General features: G+C 38.0%; 1 protein-coding gene across 2 annotated transcripts; it reads left to right on the top strand.

The window, feature by feature from the left end:
* The first annotated feature begins 6949 nt into the window (after positions 1 to 6949).
* Positions 6950 to 19572, top strand: LOC116709530 (sodium-dependent lysophosphatidylcholine symporter 1-B-like). 2 transcript variants are annotated; one of them, XM_032548129.1, is made up of 15 exons: positions 6950 to 7061; positions 7131 to 7220; positions 8900 to 9037; positions 9368 to 9492; positions 12406 to 12529; positions 12615 to 12693; positions 12776 to 12924; positions 13307 to 13397; positions 13850 to 13971; positions 14111 to 14194; positions 16232 to 16315; positions 16402 to 16514; positions 16594 to 16737; positions 17986 to 18162; positions 18277 to 19572. In XM_032548129.1, the coding sequence occupies exons 2-15, from the start codon at positions 7131 to 7133 to the stop codon at positions 18317 to 18319; spliced, it is 1563 nt and encodes a 520-aa protein (XP_032404020.1). In that variant the 5' UTR covers positions 6950 to 7061; the 3' UTR covers positions 18320 to 19572. The 2 variants fall into 2 exon arrangements, with proteins under 2 accessions (XP_032404020.1, XP_032404019.1); XM_032548128.1 differs by having other exon boundaries at positions 6970 to 7220.
* The last annotated feature ends 49 nt before the right edge of the window (positions 19573 to 19621 follow it).

Here is a 19621-nt window from a genome sequence, read left to right on the forward strand (position 1 = left end):
GCATTTGTTTGTGAGTTCATGTGATCACACCAAAGACGCATTGCTTTGAAACTAAGAGTTTGATCTTCAGAGGAGTGGACAGCATTCACTAAAAAAGGGTTTTAGAGGTTTAATATCTAGTTTTGGATCAAATCAGACATTTTTGTTTTTCTGAATCCAAAATGAAACTTTGAATTGTTTTTTTCGCATCACTTCAGAAGCTGAAGTGAAATTTGTCTTCATGGCAGAATCATATATAGATGTTTTTTCAAAATCCAAAGTTAAATGTAACATTTCTATTTTGCTGAATCTAAAATTAAAGTTTTGCTTCTTTGCATCCAGACACTAGAACTTGTACTCTTATTTTCGCATGTCTAAAAGATTACCTAAATGCATTGGTGAACATATTTGTTCTGTCTGCCATTTTACATGTTCACTATTTTTCTCTAACATTGGTGTAGTAGTTAACATGGCAACAAACCCAAATTCTTCTCTCAAACGATATTTTGGATAACTTTCCTTTAGAGTTCATTTAAAGACAGTTAAGGAATGATTTTCAAATGCACTTTTAGTGGGACAAACAGATCAAGACTATTTTAAGTTCTTGCATTTGTTGCAATAAATCTGCAATGTTATTTTGGTAAAAATCTTCTGAGACAATGAATGGTCTCACACTGGAAAATCCACATTATGTCAGTCTAAAGACCATAAAAGTTTTCTTTGAAGCATAAATACATAGTTTTTATTCATTTAAAAGTGTTTCTACATTATTCTTGAGTTTTTCACAGATTAGAGATCTCAGTGCTTATATCCCTTCAAATTTCCACAGTTGCACTAACACTTAGTTTTCTATGCTTAGGATATTCCATTTACCCCAAACAGAAATATTCAAGACTATAATCTGCTTCTCTCAACTCCTTTTTCTTTTCCGTCCCTTTAAAGTTTGCGATATTCTCCTCTGTAGGGGAAACCCTGCTTAATACCAACAAAAGCATTCCCCTCAAGTCATTTCACAGCTTAACTTCAAGTAGCCTCTATTGTTCTTTCTAGTTAAAGCAGCATATGTGTGGGGATGCTAAAAAAAAAAAAAAAGGTTTAAGGGTTTGGGATCCACTCGGCTGAGTAACAGTGTGGTCTGTAACTCCCAGTCAGCCTCCTGGAGAACATTAAGCCCACCGCAGTCCAGGAATTTGGAGGGTTTTTCAGAGATTCTTTAAAGCATTGCCCACATGTGCAAGAGGGTGTACCCGCTTTCCCCACGACCTCCATGACATCCCTGGCCCTGACCTGTGACCCTTCCCTCCCAGCTGAGAAAATACGATTTGTAGTTGGTTCCAAAATGGGACAAGTCATTCAAAAAAAAGGAAAAAAAAGAAAAGAAAAGACATGCAGGAAAGAAAACAAAATAAGTCACACAAATGTTATTGCACCCCTGGGACGTTAAAAAAAAAAAAAAACACACATTCTGGTGCTCTTCCATCCGCAGCATGTTGCAAAACAGAGTTTAACTGGGTTCCAGTTTTACCTGCTTGCAGCTTTCACATACCGCAGATCTCTATCTGTCAACATTGTGCAGCATTACATCAGGCTTTTACTATGGGCTGTAATTTCCTCAGTATAGTACTGCAGCAGTAAAAGGTGGTAAGATTGCAGTGAACTGAACAAAGCAACACATTATAAATAGTCACCAATAAAAGACAGAATCCTGCCTGTGATTAGAATGAGGACAATTCGAAGTTTATTCTTACCGTGTGAAATGTGCTTCACAAACAAAGTTTTTAAAATCATAACTGTGTGAGTTAAAGGAAATATCCAAGAGTAGCTATGATGAATAAACGTTTGCTTTGATTGATTTCAACTGCTGCCTCGTTGCTGCAAATTTTGACTGACTTATGCTGCCACCTGGTGTTTGAAAGGTGTAAATGATCAAAAACTACTGCGTTCCGCCTCTTAAATATAGTGAGGAATCCCCTAACACAGACTAAATAAAGGTAAAAGAATATGTTTATTTCAATAAAAATATATACAGCATAAATGTAGCTAAATGTTTTATGATTAAAAAACAGTTCTAAAATTTGACTGGCTAAATAAATATTGGAGAACAAGCAGCACCATGAAGACCAAGGAAACAATATTTGTAGTCTCTATATGCAAAAGTGGTAGGAAGCATTGGTAATTCAATATAATTGAATATAAATGCATGTCACAATTTTAGACCGTTTTTAAAAAATCCTAAAATACACGAGAACCTGTGAAAGATTTCAAGATGCATTCATATGTTTGCAAGGGACTAGCAGTAACAGTTGATGATCAAATGAATAAATAATGAAACTAATAGATATTCACAAAAAATATTTGACATTTATTATATTGTGTTTTAAGTTTCATGACAAAAATTATGGCATTGACATCTATGACCAAAAGATGACGACATCACTAAAGTTATGAACACATTGCTGAGGATTCACTCTGCAGAGGTGTATTACACACATTTTCTCCCATTCTGTTATTAAATTTGAACTTAAACCATTTTAAGTTTATGGGATGCCTTATTACATATTAATATCTTATTTCTTCTATTAAAGCAGTAAGATTTCCTTGATCACTTTTTTGGCACACTGACAGTAAACAAAATATGCCACAGAATTAAATATATGCTAAAGCAATGGTCCCCAACCCCCGGGCCGCGGACCGGTACCGGGGCGTGGACCAATTGGTACCGGGCCGCGCAAGACATAATTAAATATTTTCGTTTTATGTATTATTTGAGTCTGGAGGGTCTTTTTAAAAAAAAATCTTTTAACCGGACTCTCTCAGTTACGTCTTGCGCGCCAACATTGAGCCCACAAGCAACAAAATGAGTAAGAAACAGATCAGATGTCTTTGGAAAGTTTCTTTGCGAAGGGGAAAAGGCCCAGAGAAGAGACAGGAGAATGGATTTATCCCGTTAGGTGATTCCCACATTCCAAGCCCGCTCTGTGACAAGCTCCTTAAGGAGGCAATGAAGTTTCAAACTGCTTCGTTACATAGAGACCAAGCACCCTGTGCATAAGCAACACTTCGGGTGTCATTGTCTCTCATCACTCCCAGATGGGACCGTCTCGTTGCAGAGAAATAAGCTCAGGGCTCCCATTAGTCGTTATCGTGAGTTAAAATTTTCACGAAAGTAAAATGTTCGTTTTTGTGGCGCATCTGTATCTTATTTTGAAGGAATATGTAAACATTACCATAGCGACCAGAGTCAGAGAGCGTTAGGGCAGTGGTCCAGACGAGATGAGAGGAGTAGAGCTTGTGGTTCACACGGCGATTTTCCAGACCTCTGTGACCACACACCACACGAGCCAATAAAAGTACAACAGGTTCGATCGGTTCGTGTGTCCAGCCACATTGCAGAAGCAACACACCACAGACGAACCAATTCCACTCACGAACATCCCGATTCCAGAAGAAAATCCAGTAAAACCCCCCAACATACCATACGTGAATTTAGAATAATCAAACACGGATGACGCTGTAGAAGCAGACAAGAAAGCATTAAGCCTATTTACATGAATTTAGCAGCACATGAAGGATTTTTCCTGACGCTGCGCAGCTCATGGGGCGGCAGACTAATTTTCTGACTTTTCAGCTCTGCCCTTTTTTCAGGGGAGGATTTGAAAGGAAATATTGAAGCAACATAATGTAGTTTGGTCTAGGTCAGGGGTGCTCAAAGTTGGTCCTAGAGGGCCGGCATCCTGCACGTTTTAGTTCTCTCCCTGGTGGTAGTAACAACCGTTTCAGCATGTCAATGTTCTTCTTAGGCCTTCTAATGAGCCATCATTGAATCCAGGTGCATTAAACCAGGGAGAGAACTAAAACGTGCAAGTTGCCGGCCCTCAAGGACCGACTTTGGGCACCCCTGGTCTAGGTTGTACTAACCAGTCATCAAGCACCACAGAGGGTTAAAATGGCTTATAGATGTCACAGAGCAAGTTCAGGTTCTGGGGCAAAAACTCAGACGGTTAACATAAAGGTCTAACTGTGATCAGGCCTCACTCTCCAAAACAAATGCAAATTGCAAAACGATTTCCAAAGGTTTGCTTGAGCTTTTGCAACTGAACCTGCCTGGGATGTTCTTACTTTACCTCTGCTTTACAGCTATTGCAGTAGTAACATTATCTTTTATGACCCACTTAATGGGAGCTTAATGTTAATGGCAGCGACTGTGTCACAAAGGGATGATCATAAAACACCTTGAAAAAAATTGAATAGTCCACCAAAAGAGATAGATTTAAACTAACGTACCATGGATTTCCTAGAAGGCCTGCAACTTCATTGTGAGAAATATTGAACATTGGCAGGTAAGTTGTGAAGGTTGAGTTATAAGTTGAAGGAAAATAGTCTCAGAACTCATTTTTAGTTCCACTTTTCACTCCTCAGAAATAGCATTTCACCCACATGTCCTTTAAAAGTACATAAAATAAAATGGAGCTCTGGAAGGTTGTATTTTTCCCATCAGTAAGTAAAGTCATCTTTTTAAACACTTTCTTGTCTTTTGGATTTGCTCATATTGTCTAATATTAAAAATGGATTATCTATGTGACAAAAAAATCAAAAAAGGGTGGAAAGCCTTCTCCGTGTGGGGGATGAGGCTCTGCCCCAAGTGGAGGAACCATAGAAACCCGAAAGAGGGAACAACTACAGCACTGCATATTCTAGTGGCAATGTAATATTAAAGGATGATAACATTCAGATTAGAAATTGCTGTGAAATGTTTTTACTAAAAGGTTAAAAGAAATTAATAGTACTTTATATTGGGAATGGTGGACAAACTTCTACTGCAAAAAAGCTATTGCAAAAAGAAAGAAAGAAATTGTGAATGCAATTTTATATGTTCCAAAGCTAAGTTCTCAAACTCATGATAAAAAAGTGACACGAGAAGCAACAATCCCTGATTTACATAAACAGAATAGCTTATTCTTATAGATTTTTGCTTCCCTGCAAAAATCTCAGTAGGATTTAAATGTTTATCTAACATCTAAATTCCTGTGGCCAGCTGCTTACACCTAACACGTTTTCTTAGTTTCGCTTTAGGTCAGCATTTCGTGAGAAAAAAAAAACTTGAGCATGATATATGAGAAACCACAACCGTTTTACAAACGTACTGCAAATAGAGGTTACAAGTTCAGAGCTGAATTTTCAATTCAAGATCCAAAAATATATTTGATTATGAACTCTTACTATCATTTAAGGCTTCTGTTGGTAATATCAGCCATTTCATCTGAGTATGTTTTGTCAATTAAAATTTTATATATTTTTAAAAAATAGTTGTCTTATATTTTATTGTATGTTTAGCATGATCATGATAATTCAGTCTCTATAGAACAGCAGTAATTTGTCACAGATTACATTAGCTTTGCAATTAAGTAGGCATTGGGAAAATGGACTGTAAAACATTCTGTGAGCAGTAGCAGCTTAGGCACCATCAGATGTGTCAGGCAGGGGGCATGCACTGCAGCAAGACTACATGCAAAGTACTGAATACTCACAAGCCATGCAAAGTGCTTTCTCAGAAAATATGGAAATAAAAAATATACCATTCCAAACAGTCCAATGAAAATCTTTTCTTGAATGTCTGTTTTGTTTTGTAATGCATTGTTGGCTCTTACGAAGAACTTAGGGCCATATAAATAAAGTTTTTACTTATATCAACTTACTGCATATTATTTAAAGTGGGTAGAGGTCATTTTGCCCTTTTGCCGATTTGTACCTGACTTTGTAAGAAATATACATATGGAATTCCCTAGTTACTTCAAAATGCTGAACTGACTGTAAAGGAAAATCTGTTTCAAGTTTTGGACGGTAGTAAGCACAGAGGAAAAGAAAGACTGAAACAAAACACAGCCTACAGTAAGATAATGGTGGAGGGCAGGCTCAGTAATGCTCCGGGGATACATCATTTCTTTTGGTACTGGAAGTCCACAGTTAGTGGAGATAGATATGTTGATGTTAGAGGAATTCCCGGGAAAGGAAACTGAGTGTTGGGTGGATGTTTAAACTGAACAGTTATCCTGATATCTCAAAGACCGACTGCGCAGTGGTGCAGTTGGCAGCGCTGTTCTCTTGCAGAAACAAGGTACTGGGTTTAAATCCTGGCTCTCTAAGAGCTTCCTCCAGCAGTCCAAAAACATGTCTCTTAAGTTATGTTTCTCTTTAAGTTGTCATTAGGGCTGAGTTTATGCCTGCATTGTCTTCTGTCTACACTCTATTTTCGCCTCTCGCCCAGTGACCTTTTGAGGTAGGCACCAGCTCCCATGCAAGGTTAAGTGAGCATAGACAATGGTTGGATGGGCGAATATCGCCAAGACTAACAAGGATTGGTTTCTGAAGCTGCCAGATGCAAACTCTATTGAAACTCTTAAGATTAATTGGAAAAAAGTGGTTGCAGAATATAAGCATCAAATGTTAATGAATTGGAATCCTTTTTTCATGTCAGCAAAAGGTCATGAAGAGGTTGAAATGTTTTAGGTACAGCTGTTAAAGAAATGGTATATTAACAAACATGCCTTCTACATTTTAGGTGCTTAACATTTTGTAGCCCTCATTTCTCACATCTTTAATACGTTTCGTGTTTTTCATAAACTCGCAAATTGTGGACAAAAATTGCGTATTTGACCTTCACATGTTATCTCTAGTGTAAGGCATGTGAAACTTACATTTAGTGACCTGCATTTGCAGAGAAACAGAGCTGATACCATAACGATTCTCTCTTAACTGTAGAAATTAACTGTAATTTCTACGGCTTGGCAGCTCTGACCTTTAAGAAGTAAAAAATATATATATGTGCATATCAGGAAGTTACACTATTCAGTTATTCACCTGTAGTCGAAATGTTTGTGTGTGTGTAGGGGTGGGGGTGTGGGTGTGTGTGTGTGTGGAATGATTATGTGGTATAAGGTGTTGCCATACCATGAACATTCGATCCCTCTGACGTCTTGACGTGGCGTAGTAGAATGAATGAGCTGGCCAGATACAGCACGAGAGTTGAGTCATACAAATTTTGAAGAAGAGAAGAGTTCAACATACTGCTGCTGTGAGGAGCTGTAATTTTAAATATAACACTACATATTCATATCACACTGGACCAAAATTAACCAGTTTATCGAAACAAGATGGCCCGAGGAGAAGGCGCCGAGCAGTACACCGCAACTTTACTCGCAGCGACAGTCAAACCTATGAAGACAGAAATCAAGGCGGTCAAGGTAGGATGGATTTTCCTGTCTAAATTTAGTTTTTATATTTAAAATAAACGCGGACAATTTCTCACAACTTTCATCCAGGTTCGGGAAAAGGCGCCTAGTTTTGAAGTAGCGTTTTAAACGCTGTGGGCGTTTATTTTCTGTCGCTTTCACGCAGCTCGGCGTATCGTGTCCTTCTCTGCCCTCGGGATTTGAATTTCACCCGGTGTTTTACCTTCCACCTGTTCCCCCGCTTATAAGCTTATTTGCGGAATGAGTTTTAAATGAACGTCTATTCAAACAAATTTCCAAACAGTTTTTTTTTTTTTTTTTTTTTTTTTTTTTTTTTGTCGGTCCTGTGCAGAGGACGTAGGACACAGTACTTCTCATTCCCACAGCTCGGTCAGACACGATCTGCAAGCTATTTTATTTGAATGGGCGGAAATAAGGAAAAATGAACTTTAATTGTTGCAAATTTCCTTTGAAGTGATAATAAGGACTCTATTTGATGTTATGTGCGTAAAACTTGCCACAATATTCGTCATATTATTATATTAACGATACTTTCTAGTCTTGTAAACTTTTCATTAGCAAGCATACTCTGGTATTAAACCACAGCTGGGTAATAAAGTATGGATGTTCACTGCAAGATTATACATAATACAAAGCTTTTAAGTAACTGGGCTAAATAAATAACCCCACGGATTCTTGGTCAGATGACTTCACAGGAGGTAAAAAAAAAAACTGAATGCAGCATTTTTTGTTTATTTGTTTTGACAGTCAAATGATTGCTACAGACTTATAGAAGACAAGTAAACATTTCTGATTATAAGCACGTAAATAAAGAGGGAAGGAGTGGGGGAGAAAAATTACAAAAAGAATTCCTCTGTCTTATGCGATGTCACCAAAGGCTTTTGCATGCTGAATCTTGTATTTGGGATTTGGCTTTTAAGGTATGTTTTACATTAAAATAACAAAACTTACGTAAACAAAATGACGCCTATTTATCTAGTTGTCAAATTAGATTTTTAGCAATTTTGGTTGCGTTATATACAAAACTGTGTTAGGTTTAAAAAGTAATACCTTGCTCAAATATACTTCATTTTTTTCAGCTTTAGCATGTTTTGTTAAATTTGATATAGTGTAGCATGGAAGTTTGTTTAAACATAATTTATGGTTATTGCATTGTAAAAGGCTGCCAATCCAATTCTGATTAAAAAAAAATTAATAAAAATAAACTGCCTGTTAGCATTTATTTATAATTTGATATGGTTTCTTTTCATCTGGAGAGATGATATGAATTTTGATAATATAGATTTACAGCGGTTGTGGCTTTCCCCTCTTTTACATACTCTTGAAGGTGATTGGCTGAAACCAAAAGGTATGTAATGTGCAGGCCTTGTAGAAAAATGTCATACAACCTACAACATCCCATCTCAGGAGCCAATGGCTGAGCTCGGCTGATGCGATGATGCCGCCTGAGCACATGTGCACTAAGGTAACCTCAGCCTCTGATTCAGACAGGATCTAACCGATCAGCTAGAGAGCGTGATGACTGAGACTGTGTGAAGCAGAGAACCAGAGGGTTAAAAAAAGAGCCATTCATGAGTCCCCAGGGAGTTTTTACAGTCAGAAGCATGAACTGTTTTAACGTCACGTCGATTCCATTATGCATCTCTCTCTCCCTGATGTTTCTCTTCCAGCCAAAAGAACAGAGGAGGGACACACAGAAACTATCTGTGTGGAGTAAACTGTGCTATGCCTTCGGAGGAGCTCCCTACCAGATAACAGGCAGCGCTCTGGGCTTCTTTCTCCAGATCTACCTGCTCGATGTGGCTCAGGTGATTAAGATATGCTTCCTTAAAAAGGGGAAGTTGAACAAAATCAACAACAAGGCTGCAGAATATTGCTCCTGTATTTGCTGGCAGATTTACAAGCAGTTATCTATGTTTCTTTTCAGTAGCAGCTTACACTGATTAGCTTGGAGAGCAAGGTTTGTGTTGGCTCAGTTTAACAGTATCCGTTGTGCTTTATTCAGTCAGCCGAATGAACTTGGGCTCCTGCTGTCGGCTTTGTTGCCGAATTAATCTTTTCCACTGTTCACAGTGGGAACTTAAGTTAGGGCCGTGCAGCTCAAAGCATGACCTCATTGCATTCCATTCTGTTTGCAGCTGGATCCTTTCTACGCCTCCATCATCCTGTTTGTTGGTCGGGCCTGGGATGCCATCACAGACCCAACTGTGGGGTTCTTGGTGAGCCGGAGTAAATGGACTGGCATCGGCCGCATGATGCCCTGGTAGGTATAAGTTTGGTAAATGTAAATGTAAACGTGTAATTAATTTATTTTAGGCAACTACTTGAAAATCTTTATTATCAGAAATTTTTCACAGTAAGCGATGCAATAAATTCCTGCTCATTTGATTCCATCCATTCTTGCACATTCCATCCATTCACTGTCCATGCATCTATATGTCCATTCATCCTTCTTTTTAAGTCCCTTAACTAAAGTCTGGTCAGCGTAAAAAGAGTTGCTATAAAAAAAATGTGCAACTGAAAGGTCTCTATAAAATTGTTAAATGAGGACAGAAATCTCCAGAAGCTGGAATCTGAAAAAATTGAGAATTTGTACATAAAGAATGTGAAGAAACACTGTGATACGAAGATGAGGAGGTGAGCTGCAAGGGATTTAGAGAGAAGGGAGAAACTTGAGGCTGACAGAAAAGCGCCTGGTATCAGTAACCATGGCAGCAAGGTTGAAGAGGCTGAAAGAAAAGAGAAAATAGCTAGACTGAAAGATTGCACTGGGAGTATGAATATGTAAGAGAAAATGGGAGGAAACTTAAACTTTGTATATGTTCTTTACCCTTAAAACTGTTACATAAGAACATTTATTCCCCTCCATGTCTTCATATCTTATTTCTAATCAGTGTGTTTTACCTTGTCGAAGTATGGAGGAATTTTGCAGGGTTTTCTCAGAACGTCTGCTACATTCTCCCTACTTTTTAGTCCTTACATTCCCATCTGCTTAAAGAACCACTCCAAAGAAATGAGGGCTGACTTTAAACTTGCTCATAGCTGGATGTTACAGTAAATGTCAGCCGCACATGTGTCAGACTTGTGGATCTAGAACTGCCTCCTGTGTGCAGGTCTGTTCTTTATTACAACCAGCATATAAAGCTTAACAGAACAAAGAAAGGGCAGCAGAAATACAGGCTGTAAAATTTACATATTGTACTTTATAGCATCAAATGACCCCCAGCAGCCAAATATATATGGCTGAGCTCAATGAGGAAGTTGGGTTGTAAAAATAGGCAACGTTCATGTTTAATTTTTAGTGTGAGGCACATGAAGTTCTCTTGAGGTTACAAGAATATCTCTTGATCTCGCCTGTGATCTGAATGTGCAGATGAGCAGAGTAGTTGCTATAAATGATTCTTTCTCACTATAATTCATCAGTCTTGGCAGCTGTCAGGCCTTTTAAAAAGCCAGAAGTAAAACAAGCTGCCGGCTGTGCACAAGTTGCATGTTGTAGGAGGAGGGAAGAGGAAGTTTGTGGCTTCAGTTGTGATTGGTCCCACCCACAACACACCATCCGATCCAACCAATTAGAAAAGGAGAAACAATGAGCGCAAGGTGTAGGTTTGATTTTTTTTTTTATAATGGAGGGAAGCTTAGAGAAGCATACATTGTGTTTAAAGCCATATGTGTCCAAACAATAGTAATAAAAAAAACAAGTTTATTGTACAAACAAAAAAAAAAGGTAACAAATGCATGAAATATTAATTCTGTTTAGATTTAAAACTAAGTGTTAGAGGTTTGAGCAAGTTTAGGTTATTTCCCTTAACACTTACCTCCGCATGGGGTTAGGCCAGACGTGTTATTGTGAGAGACTGTTGGGTCTCGCTAACCTCTTTTACTGAAACCGAAGAGCAAATCAAGAATGTCTCAGCCATTGTTACAGGGCTGGGGGTGCAATTTCATATGAAAGTACAAGTTCACAAGCTTCTCTTCCAATAAAGAAACATCCTGGTGTGATTAGCGATACATCCCAGAGGGAGAGGCAGATTTTATTTCCTTTGCATGGCAGCTTGTAGACAAAGGTAAAAGCTGCAGTTAATATTTGTGATAATAGCTTTATTGTTGGTTGCTTGACAATATAATTTACCTCCAAACAGTTTATCAGGTTTTCATCCATCCCAGACAAAAAGAATTTTTACAATAATCGCGACAACGCCTTAAAAGTACTTTGATCTTTTTTCATATTTTCCTACATAAAAAGAAGCTCATATGTGTTTTTTAGCCTATTGTGCTATGAAAAGCTGAAATAAAATCCAGTGTGACCAACTGTCATCAGATTGTTGAAATAATGTAATACAATCTCAATCTAAACCCAGCTTTTCTATGGAGATCTCAAAAGTTTGTTAGAGAACATTAGTAAACAAACAGCATAATGAAAACCAAGGAACCCAGCAAGTTAGTAAACATGAGAGAAAACTGGGGGAGCTACAGAGATCCACTGCTCAGTTGTTATCCACATTTAAATCTGATCTCCTACAAAGGAGTGAACTGAAAAAATATTTCTTGAAAGAAAGTGAAAGTTTAGTTTCACACAAGTCATATCATATAGATGAAATCACAGTGGCAGAAAATAAAACTGCACTTCACCCTCAACATGCTCTCCCCAGAGTGAAACAAGGCGGTAGCAGCATCAAATAATCTGACTGAGATTAAGCCATTTGGCCAAGAAAAGCTTTTAGGAGTTTTATAGAAATGTTTGTAAGGTGGCATAATCTTGGCTCAGTTGTGAATTTTAAAAGCGGACTGCTGAGGTAAGAACAACCGACTCAGACTGGGAGCTGGAATCAGCTGGAGGTCTCACAGAGCTGAGGGAAGCAGTGGTACAGACTGAAGTGGGGTGGATCAGGGCCCCCTCATCACCTCATGCTGCCCTGCCTGAACCCTCTCTGCACGCTCCAGCTCTAACAAGGCAGGATTAGGAGGATTATTCACAAAGCAAAAAGAGAAGAAAAGCAGCGACTGTAAGGCAGACTCAAATAAGAAACTAAGCGGATATGTTACAGTAGCAGGAAGGATAATTCATTAAGCACATTCATTATGGTTTATTAACACTTTAAAGTTACTGCAAGTAATAATAAAGCTGAAACTTTAGTTGACATGTTCTGAACACTTCCCACTCATTTCTTTGCAGGGTCCTTTGCTCAACTCCGTTTGCAGTGCTGACTTACCTCCTGATCTGGTATGTGCCTCCATTTGAGGAAGGAAAAGTCATCTGGTACCTGGTGTTTTACTGCCTCTTTCAGTCAATGCAGACGGTTAGTTTGTACCTCATGGACGACTTCTCTTTTCCCCTCTCCATCACACCGCTCACTATATCTAATTGTTTGTTTCTGATTGCAGTGCTTCCATGTTCCATATTCAGCCCTCACCATGTTTATCAGCAGCGACCAGAAAGAGCGGGACTCTGCCACCGCCTATCGTACGTTAGGCGTTCTGCATAATGATTGTAAAGCATTGGTGTTTTATCAACCTTTAAACCTTCAATCCTTGGGGTCAATCAGGTATGACCGTGGAGGTGCTGGGAACTGTGCTGGGCACAGCGATTCAGGGACAGATAGTAGGTGGAGTCTCCAGTTGTCCCACTGAGCCTGAAAACTCCAACAGCACAAACATCACTATAAACACGACCATAGTTTCACTGGAAGATACAGTAAGTGTCCCTTCTTAGGTGAGATAAAAATTTGATATTTTATTTTGATCCAAACTGTTGAACGTATTTTACTTGGTTGTTTTAATCAAAATAAGTTTGTTTTATCATAACTGAAATCATCAGTTTGTTTTATTTTGTGTGTTTATCCGACGGAAAGTAACAGAATTGTAACGTTTAAGGAAAATGCTTCAATGGCCTTGCAATTGCCTAATCATTTAATTTGAGCGTGTGACAGAACGAAAATACCTAAAGTATGCAGAATAGTTGAGTTAAATGACAAAGGAAGATCTAAGTCATGACATCCATGTATATAAATTACTTCCTAAACCATTGAATGTCAACACAATCAAACTGATTTCTTTCCTTGTTTCCATTCCTTCAGAAACGAGCCTACCTGCTTGCTTCCGGGGTCATCTGCATCATCTACATCATTTGTGCTGCAGTTTTGTTTTTTGGTGTGAAGGAGCAAAAAGGTACAGAACCATTACATCTTTCTATGTGTCCTTTGCTTTGAGACTTTTAAACCTCAGTGTTGAATTTCAACATTTAGTTTCCTGACTCTCAATCATACATTTAAATAGAGAGATCTGTTCTGTACAGTACGAGTGACATGTAGTTCTGCAAGTGCAGTATACTGACACTGTTTAACTATAAGCTTTGTAAATTTGTAATTACTTTTGCAGCTTCAGTAAACAGTAACCTTGTTTTAAAAAGGCACATAAAGGTCACGCGCCATTTTAAATGGCACATTTTAAATGGCGCGTGACCATGTGTCATTTTAAAATACTTCGTTGGAAACAAACGTGTCAGTATTCTAAATTTTTGTTTTCACATTGTTCACAGATTAAAAGTTTCTATTAAAAAATGTGGCGGGCAAATATTTAGAGAGTTGGAGCTGTATTTATTTTTCCCTGTTGTCTTCCAGAGAGCGGTCGTAAAACCTCAACTCCGCCGCTCACCTTCCGTCAAGGCCTGTGGGTGATCATGAGTCACGGACCCTACGTCAAACTGGTCATCGGCTTCCTCTTCACATCGCTAGGCTTCATGGTAAAAGTTATTAATGCTTTCTTTATTTAGGAGTTTTAGGATTTCCGGTCAGCTTAATTTTCTGCTAAAGGAATCTGGTACTTGGTTTATAGTCTACATATGTAACCCTGTTTTATGATGTAATTTCACTTTTTTACAGTTGCTGGAAGGAAACTTTGCCCTTTTCATCACCCACGCTCTGGGCCACAGGAACGACTTCCAGAATATCTTGCTGGTCATTATGGTGAGTGTTTCTAATTTTTCCACTCAAGGACCCTTCCTGGAACGGCCTTCATCAGGGTTGAGCGTTTAGAGGACATAATTCCTGTCTGAAACCTTAATCTGGACCAATTCTGAGACATTTTTCGCACTAAGACGCTGTGCACTAAAAGACGACAGTTTTATGGGCGTTTAGGCTCATGGGGGGCCAGTCACCCACGTGCTTACTGTGCGTTTGCAAGAGTTAAAAGAAGAGATGACTTACAGTAGAGCTTCTGTTGCTAGGCAACCCTTCACAGTGCAGCTCTTGGCTGTCCACTCCTCTCCATCTTTTACGCATAGTTTTCTCCAACCTGCTATTCCTCATGATAAGAAGTTGAAGCTTTTTCCATGTTGTATGTTTGAGGAAAAGGTTTGAAAGTGGAAGGTTCTCCTACAAATTACTTTGCTTTTGAAAGTTCAAAAGTTGTTTCTTGCTAAAATCTTCCTAAGAGTGTTTTTTTCTAGTAGGGGAATGATTTTTCTCCAACTTGAAGGAGTTGGATAAACAAGAATTGGGTGCACAAGCTTTAGTTCGTTGTGGATTTTCTCTTATGCCCACAGCGTCAACATTGTGATTAATTACTGATAATATTTCATTGAATGTTCAATGTTAAGCTGCACCTTGACCACTGACTTTCTGTATTCACCAACAAGCTTTTCTCAGAATTATTAGTTGATTTGAATTGAATTGATTAGCTTCTATCCATTTAGTCCTTAATCTCTATTATTTCATTCACTTTGTGTGAGGTACTGGTACCACCAAGAGTATTGTCATCTGCTCCCAATTTTTGGTTAACTATTAATCATCGAAAGCCATAAAAGAAGACAATTTTACTGCCAATGATAAGTACTTGCCAACATCTGACTGCAGCTGCATTTTGAAAATAGGTTTTAACTCACCAGTGATGCTGAATAAAAACTGATTTTAGTCTTTAGTTTTTATCTTCGATGAAACAATTTTCAAAAACCTCAAAATGTCTAAAACTAGAGGACACTGTCTCGATGTTCTGATCGTCGCTTGTTCATATCACTGTGAGAAATGCAACATAATTATTCTTGACTTCAGATATGAAGATTTTCTCCCACATAGTTATGCAACTTCAGTATTTAGTTGGCAATAGATGGCCATCCTAAGAAAACAGTTTTTTTCTTAGAGATGCTTTTGACCAATTCACTACAAAAAATTTATTTTTAACCTCCAGGCTGTTTTTGTACATCTAACAATTAAATATATTTTTATTCCTGTATTCATAAGTCATGTGTTAGATTAGGTACACCTTTTTCTGATTATGTCTTTCGAAGGAACAGATTCTAAAAAGTATGATTTCACAAATTTTCACATTTCAACTTATGCAAAACCAACCAATTAGTTTTCCCTTGTCTGTTGTACTGTGCAAAAGTCTTGAGTCATCCCATTTACTTCATATCTGGCAGCCATACCATCTTAATCATAATTTTCATAATCAGTCATAATCTTAATCATCATAATTTTCAAGTTCTCCATGCTTTTTAATCTTGGCCCCTTTTCCTCTCATTTCCATTCCACTAACTAAAAATCTGGATACTTTAAAAGTTTCAAACAGAATTATACACTTTTAGTTTTTCTCCTCTGTAGTTTGATTTCTTTAGTTTACTACAACTTCAATTTTTGCCCTTTGTCCTCAGATTCAAAAGTGAATGTAACATTCTTGAAGTCAGTGGAAAGGAACAACAACATCTTAAATGAGGAATGTCTTGATCCAAACTCAGATGCTACTGCAAATTTAACATCATACATGACAGCAACTTGATTTTAAATAGCTCTAAAGTTTGTTGGGAGTGTAAATTACATCTCTGCAGTGTCAATTCTATAAAAATAACATTCTTAAACAATCTTGATTACATTGGTGCTTCTGCATCTCAGTGATTGGATCTTTGCACATCTATTTTTCTATCCTTTATTGATAAACTTGCTGTCATGATTCCACATTGGTTCTCAACCCAAACCGAGCACCAAACATTCCTCCTTTTTTTCCCCCAGCTATCTGGAACTTTAACCATCCCGTGGTGGCAGTGGTTCCTGACTAGGTTTGGGAAGAAGACGGCGACGTACTGCGGCATCTTGGTCTGTATTTTTACAGATTGGAAAAACTTCAGATTATGGTGCTAAATAAGGATAATAATCTGACTTCTTTCTGTCTCTTCCTGCAGTGGGCAGTACCCTTCATGATCCTGATCGTCTCCATCCAGAGCCACCTAGTCATTTCCTACTTGGTCTCCGTGGCAGCAGGTGTGAGTGTGGCAGCAGCGTTCCTCCTACCTTGGTGAGGACCCAGGTTTATCCACAGAATCTTTTCCTTCTGTTGGTTTTTATCATGAGCTAAATGCTGCTTGTCCCCTCAGGTCAATGCTTCCAGATGTTGTGGATGACTTCAAAGTTCAGAATCCCGATGTCCACGGTCATGAAGCCCTCTTCTATTCTTTTTATGTGTTCTTTATCAAGTTTGCATCTGGCTTGTCTCTCGGCATTTCCACTCTCAGTTTAAAGTAAGTCTGTTGTTATCTCCTGCATTATCCTTAGATAGATGATTATTTTCACCCTTGAAACTATTGCACTTTGCATGCACAAACATTCATACCCTTGGACCTTTTAAACTTGAACACATTTTGTGACGTTGCTACAAGAAACTTTAATGAGATTTTCACGTGGCTGATCAACGCAAAGTAGTACGTAGTTGTGAAGTTGGAAGAAAATAAGACGTAGCCTGAGTTAAAATACTGAAATCTAAAAAGTGTGATGTGTGTTTGTACTCAGCCCCACTCGCTCAATACTTTTTTGCACCATCTTTTTGCATCAAGTCTTTTTGGGTATGTCTCAACCAACTTGGTTGATCTACAAACTGTTTTGTTTTGTTTTGTCCATTCTTCAACATCAGTCAGACTGGGTAGAGAGTGTGTGATCAGGAGTTTTCAAGTTTTGAAGCATATTTTCAATTAAACTAAAGTGCAGGCCAGCGATCCTCAAATCCAGGTCTTAAGATCATTCCCATAGCATAATGCTGACATGACCGTCTCAGCGATGTTGATCTGTTAAGTGTTGTTTACCATAAAGATGGTAATTTACATGTAGGACAAAAAGTTGAATTTTGTTCTCATCTGACCAGAGCATCTTCCTCCACTTGCTGTATCTCTAACATGTTATGAGGCAACTTTAAACTGGACTTCTTATGGCTTCCTCTGTACAGTTGCTTTCTTCTTAACTACTTTTTTTTGAAAGTGTGTCTTAGACTGTTTTATAACCTAACCCTGCTTTAAACATGTACATAACTTTCTCCCTGACCTGTCTGCCGTGTTCCTTGATCTTCATGACACTCTTTGTTCACTAATGTTCTCCAACAAATCCCTAAGGCCTTCACATATCACACTGAGATGATATTACTCACAAATGGAATTTTATAGCAAATTTACTGAGTCCTGAACCCTGCTATTTACACTGGATTTTATTTTCGGGAAATTAAAAGGAGACAAATATTCATTTGAAAACCATGGATCAGTTTTCTTCTATTTCAAAGTTATCACATGCACTACTTTTGTCACATAAACCCCTTAAAATAGAAGATTTTAACTAACATAAGTTGAAATGTGAAAAAATGTGCAAAAAGTATGAATACTTTTGCAAAGAGCGCTGCAAACTCCAGCTCTGCTTCAGTCATGTGCTTGTCCAATCCTTCATGTATGCAAACTGTACACACATCAGCTCAAGTTTTCCACTGTCTTGCTGCATATTTTTGGCAGATTTGCTGGGTATGTGACTGGTGAGTGCTCCCAGCCTGAGGCGGTCAGCTTAACCCTCAAGGTCCTGGTCTCTCCTGTTCCCATCGTCCTCATCGTCATCGGAATTCTGGTGATTATGACCTACCCCATCAATGAGGAGAGGAGAAAAGGCAACCGCAAACTACTGGAGGATTTGTTGTAAGTGACATGCAGTACAATCTTTGTGCCTGCCTCATGTATTTGCATGTCTTTTTACGTTGTTTGCACATGTTTGTATTTTTGATTTGTTGTTGTTTTTCATCCTCCTAACAGGGACTCCGAATCGGAAACGTCAGAACTGGGAAGCAGTGTGTAGCAGCTGCATTGGACTCTTGTCAGGAGGGGTAGCATACAGCAGACCAACACAGCTGCCTTATCACCATCATCAACCTACTTTATACTATAAATCATGTGGGTTCATGGCGCCCTCTAGTGGCCAAAGTATTTTGTTTGTTGCCTTTTCAACCAGTTGGGACTGAATTCAACTGAAAGCAGCTTTAGTTTCATCACCATGAAGCCAAACTGACAACAAAGCCTTTATTTATTATCATCTATTGCTAAATAGGACACTATGATCTGCTCATATGTCAACCTCATGTTTTCCCTGAAATGTATTGTGTATTGAGATGATCCACTGTTTTTTTAGTTCTGTGTAAAGCCAAAATCCACCAGCTTTTCTAGTAACACTCCACATCCTCCTTCGTCTGCTATACCTCACCAAATCTTAGTTACAGACGTGATTTTTGTTTTTGTACCTTATGATATATTTATTTATTGGTTTGTAAGATCTGACTCTCTTGCTTGCAGAGGAGTGTGATGTTACTGTTGCTTTCGGCTATTTATTAGAATTTCTCAGTTCAGGGGTTTGTAAGCACTAAGTGAGCGTTGTTTACTTTCTTGGTTTTCTGAAGAACATTTCATGTTTGGTTTACTTGAAATTTCTGAAGGTGAAAATGTATTTTTGTACCAAATGAAGTAAAATCCATAGTTTAGCTCATTCACAGGCAGTTGCTTTTCTATTTATGCTTGAAGTTTTCATTTATCTGGTGAAGACTTTCTGATGATGCAAAGTAGCCTTTCAATTCCTTTGACTCTTTTCTCAATAAAGTGAGAATCAGTGAGTAAAAGAGGTAATGTTCTCACATAACAAAAGGGGAGGAAGGCTTTATTTAAATATTTAAGCAAGTTGTCTAAGGGAATATTATTCCCTCATGCAATCACAATGTTGTAATTTATTAACAGCAGAGCAAAAAAAAAAAAAAAAACTCAAATTCTTTAAAGTTAAACAAGCTGCTTTTATAATAATCTGATCATCCAATAAGATTGCTGGAAGGATTTGGGACTGTGTAGTATTTTCTTTAGGATTTTTGAAATGGCTCTAATTGGAGTGCATTGTGCCTCACAATGTTGATGTGGAATATACAAGCTGAACATCTATGAAGATTTTCTAGCATGTTGTACATTTATATATGTAAATTGTAAATATGACAACAATGAGCAATACTTGAATCATTAAAAATATGTTTTATGTAAAATTGTAAATCAATAAATAAAAATGGTTGAAACAGAGTGCTAGAGTATTTTTTGTTTAATTTGAAATGCCCCCAAAACACATCCA

Source organism: Xiphophorus hellerii, chromosome 19 (assembly GCF_003331165.1).
Source record: "Xiphophorus hellerii strain 12219 chromosome 19, Xiphophorus_hellerii-4.1, whole genome shotgun sequence".
Lineage (NCBI taxonomy): Eukaryota > Metazoa > Chordata > Actinopteri > Cyprinodontiformes > Poeciliidae > Xiphophorus > Xiphophorus hellerii.

Bases quoted from the DNA above. Each gene is read 5' to 3' on its own strand.
- LOC116709530 (XM_032548129.1), top strand. From the start codon at position 7,131: ATGGCCCGAGGAGAAGGCGCCGAGCAGTACACCGCAACTTTACTCGCA. The intron at 7,221-8,899 runs GTAGGATGGATT...TTTCTCTTCCAG, and splicing joins CAGAAATCAAGGCGGTCAAG to CCAAAAGAACAGAGGAGGGA. The intron at 18,163-18,276 runs GTAAGTGACATG...TCCTCCTAACAG, and splicing joins AAACTACTGGAGGATTTGTT to GGACTCCGAATCGGAAACGT.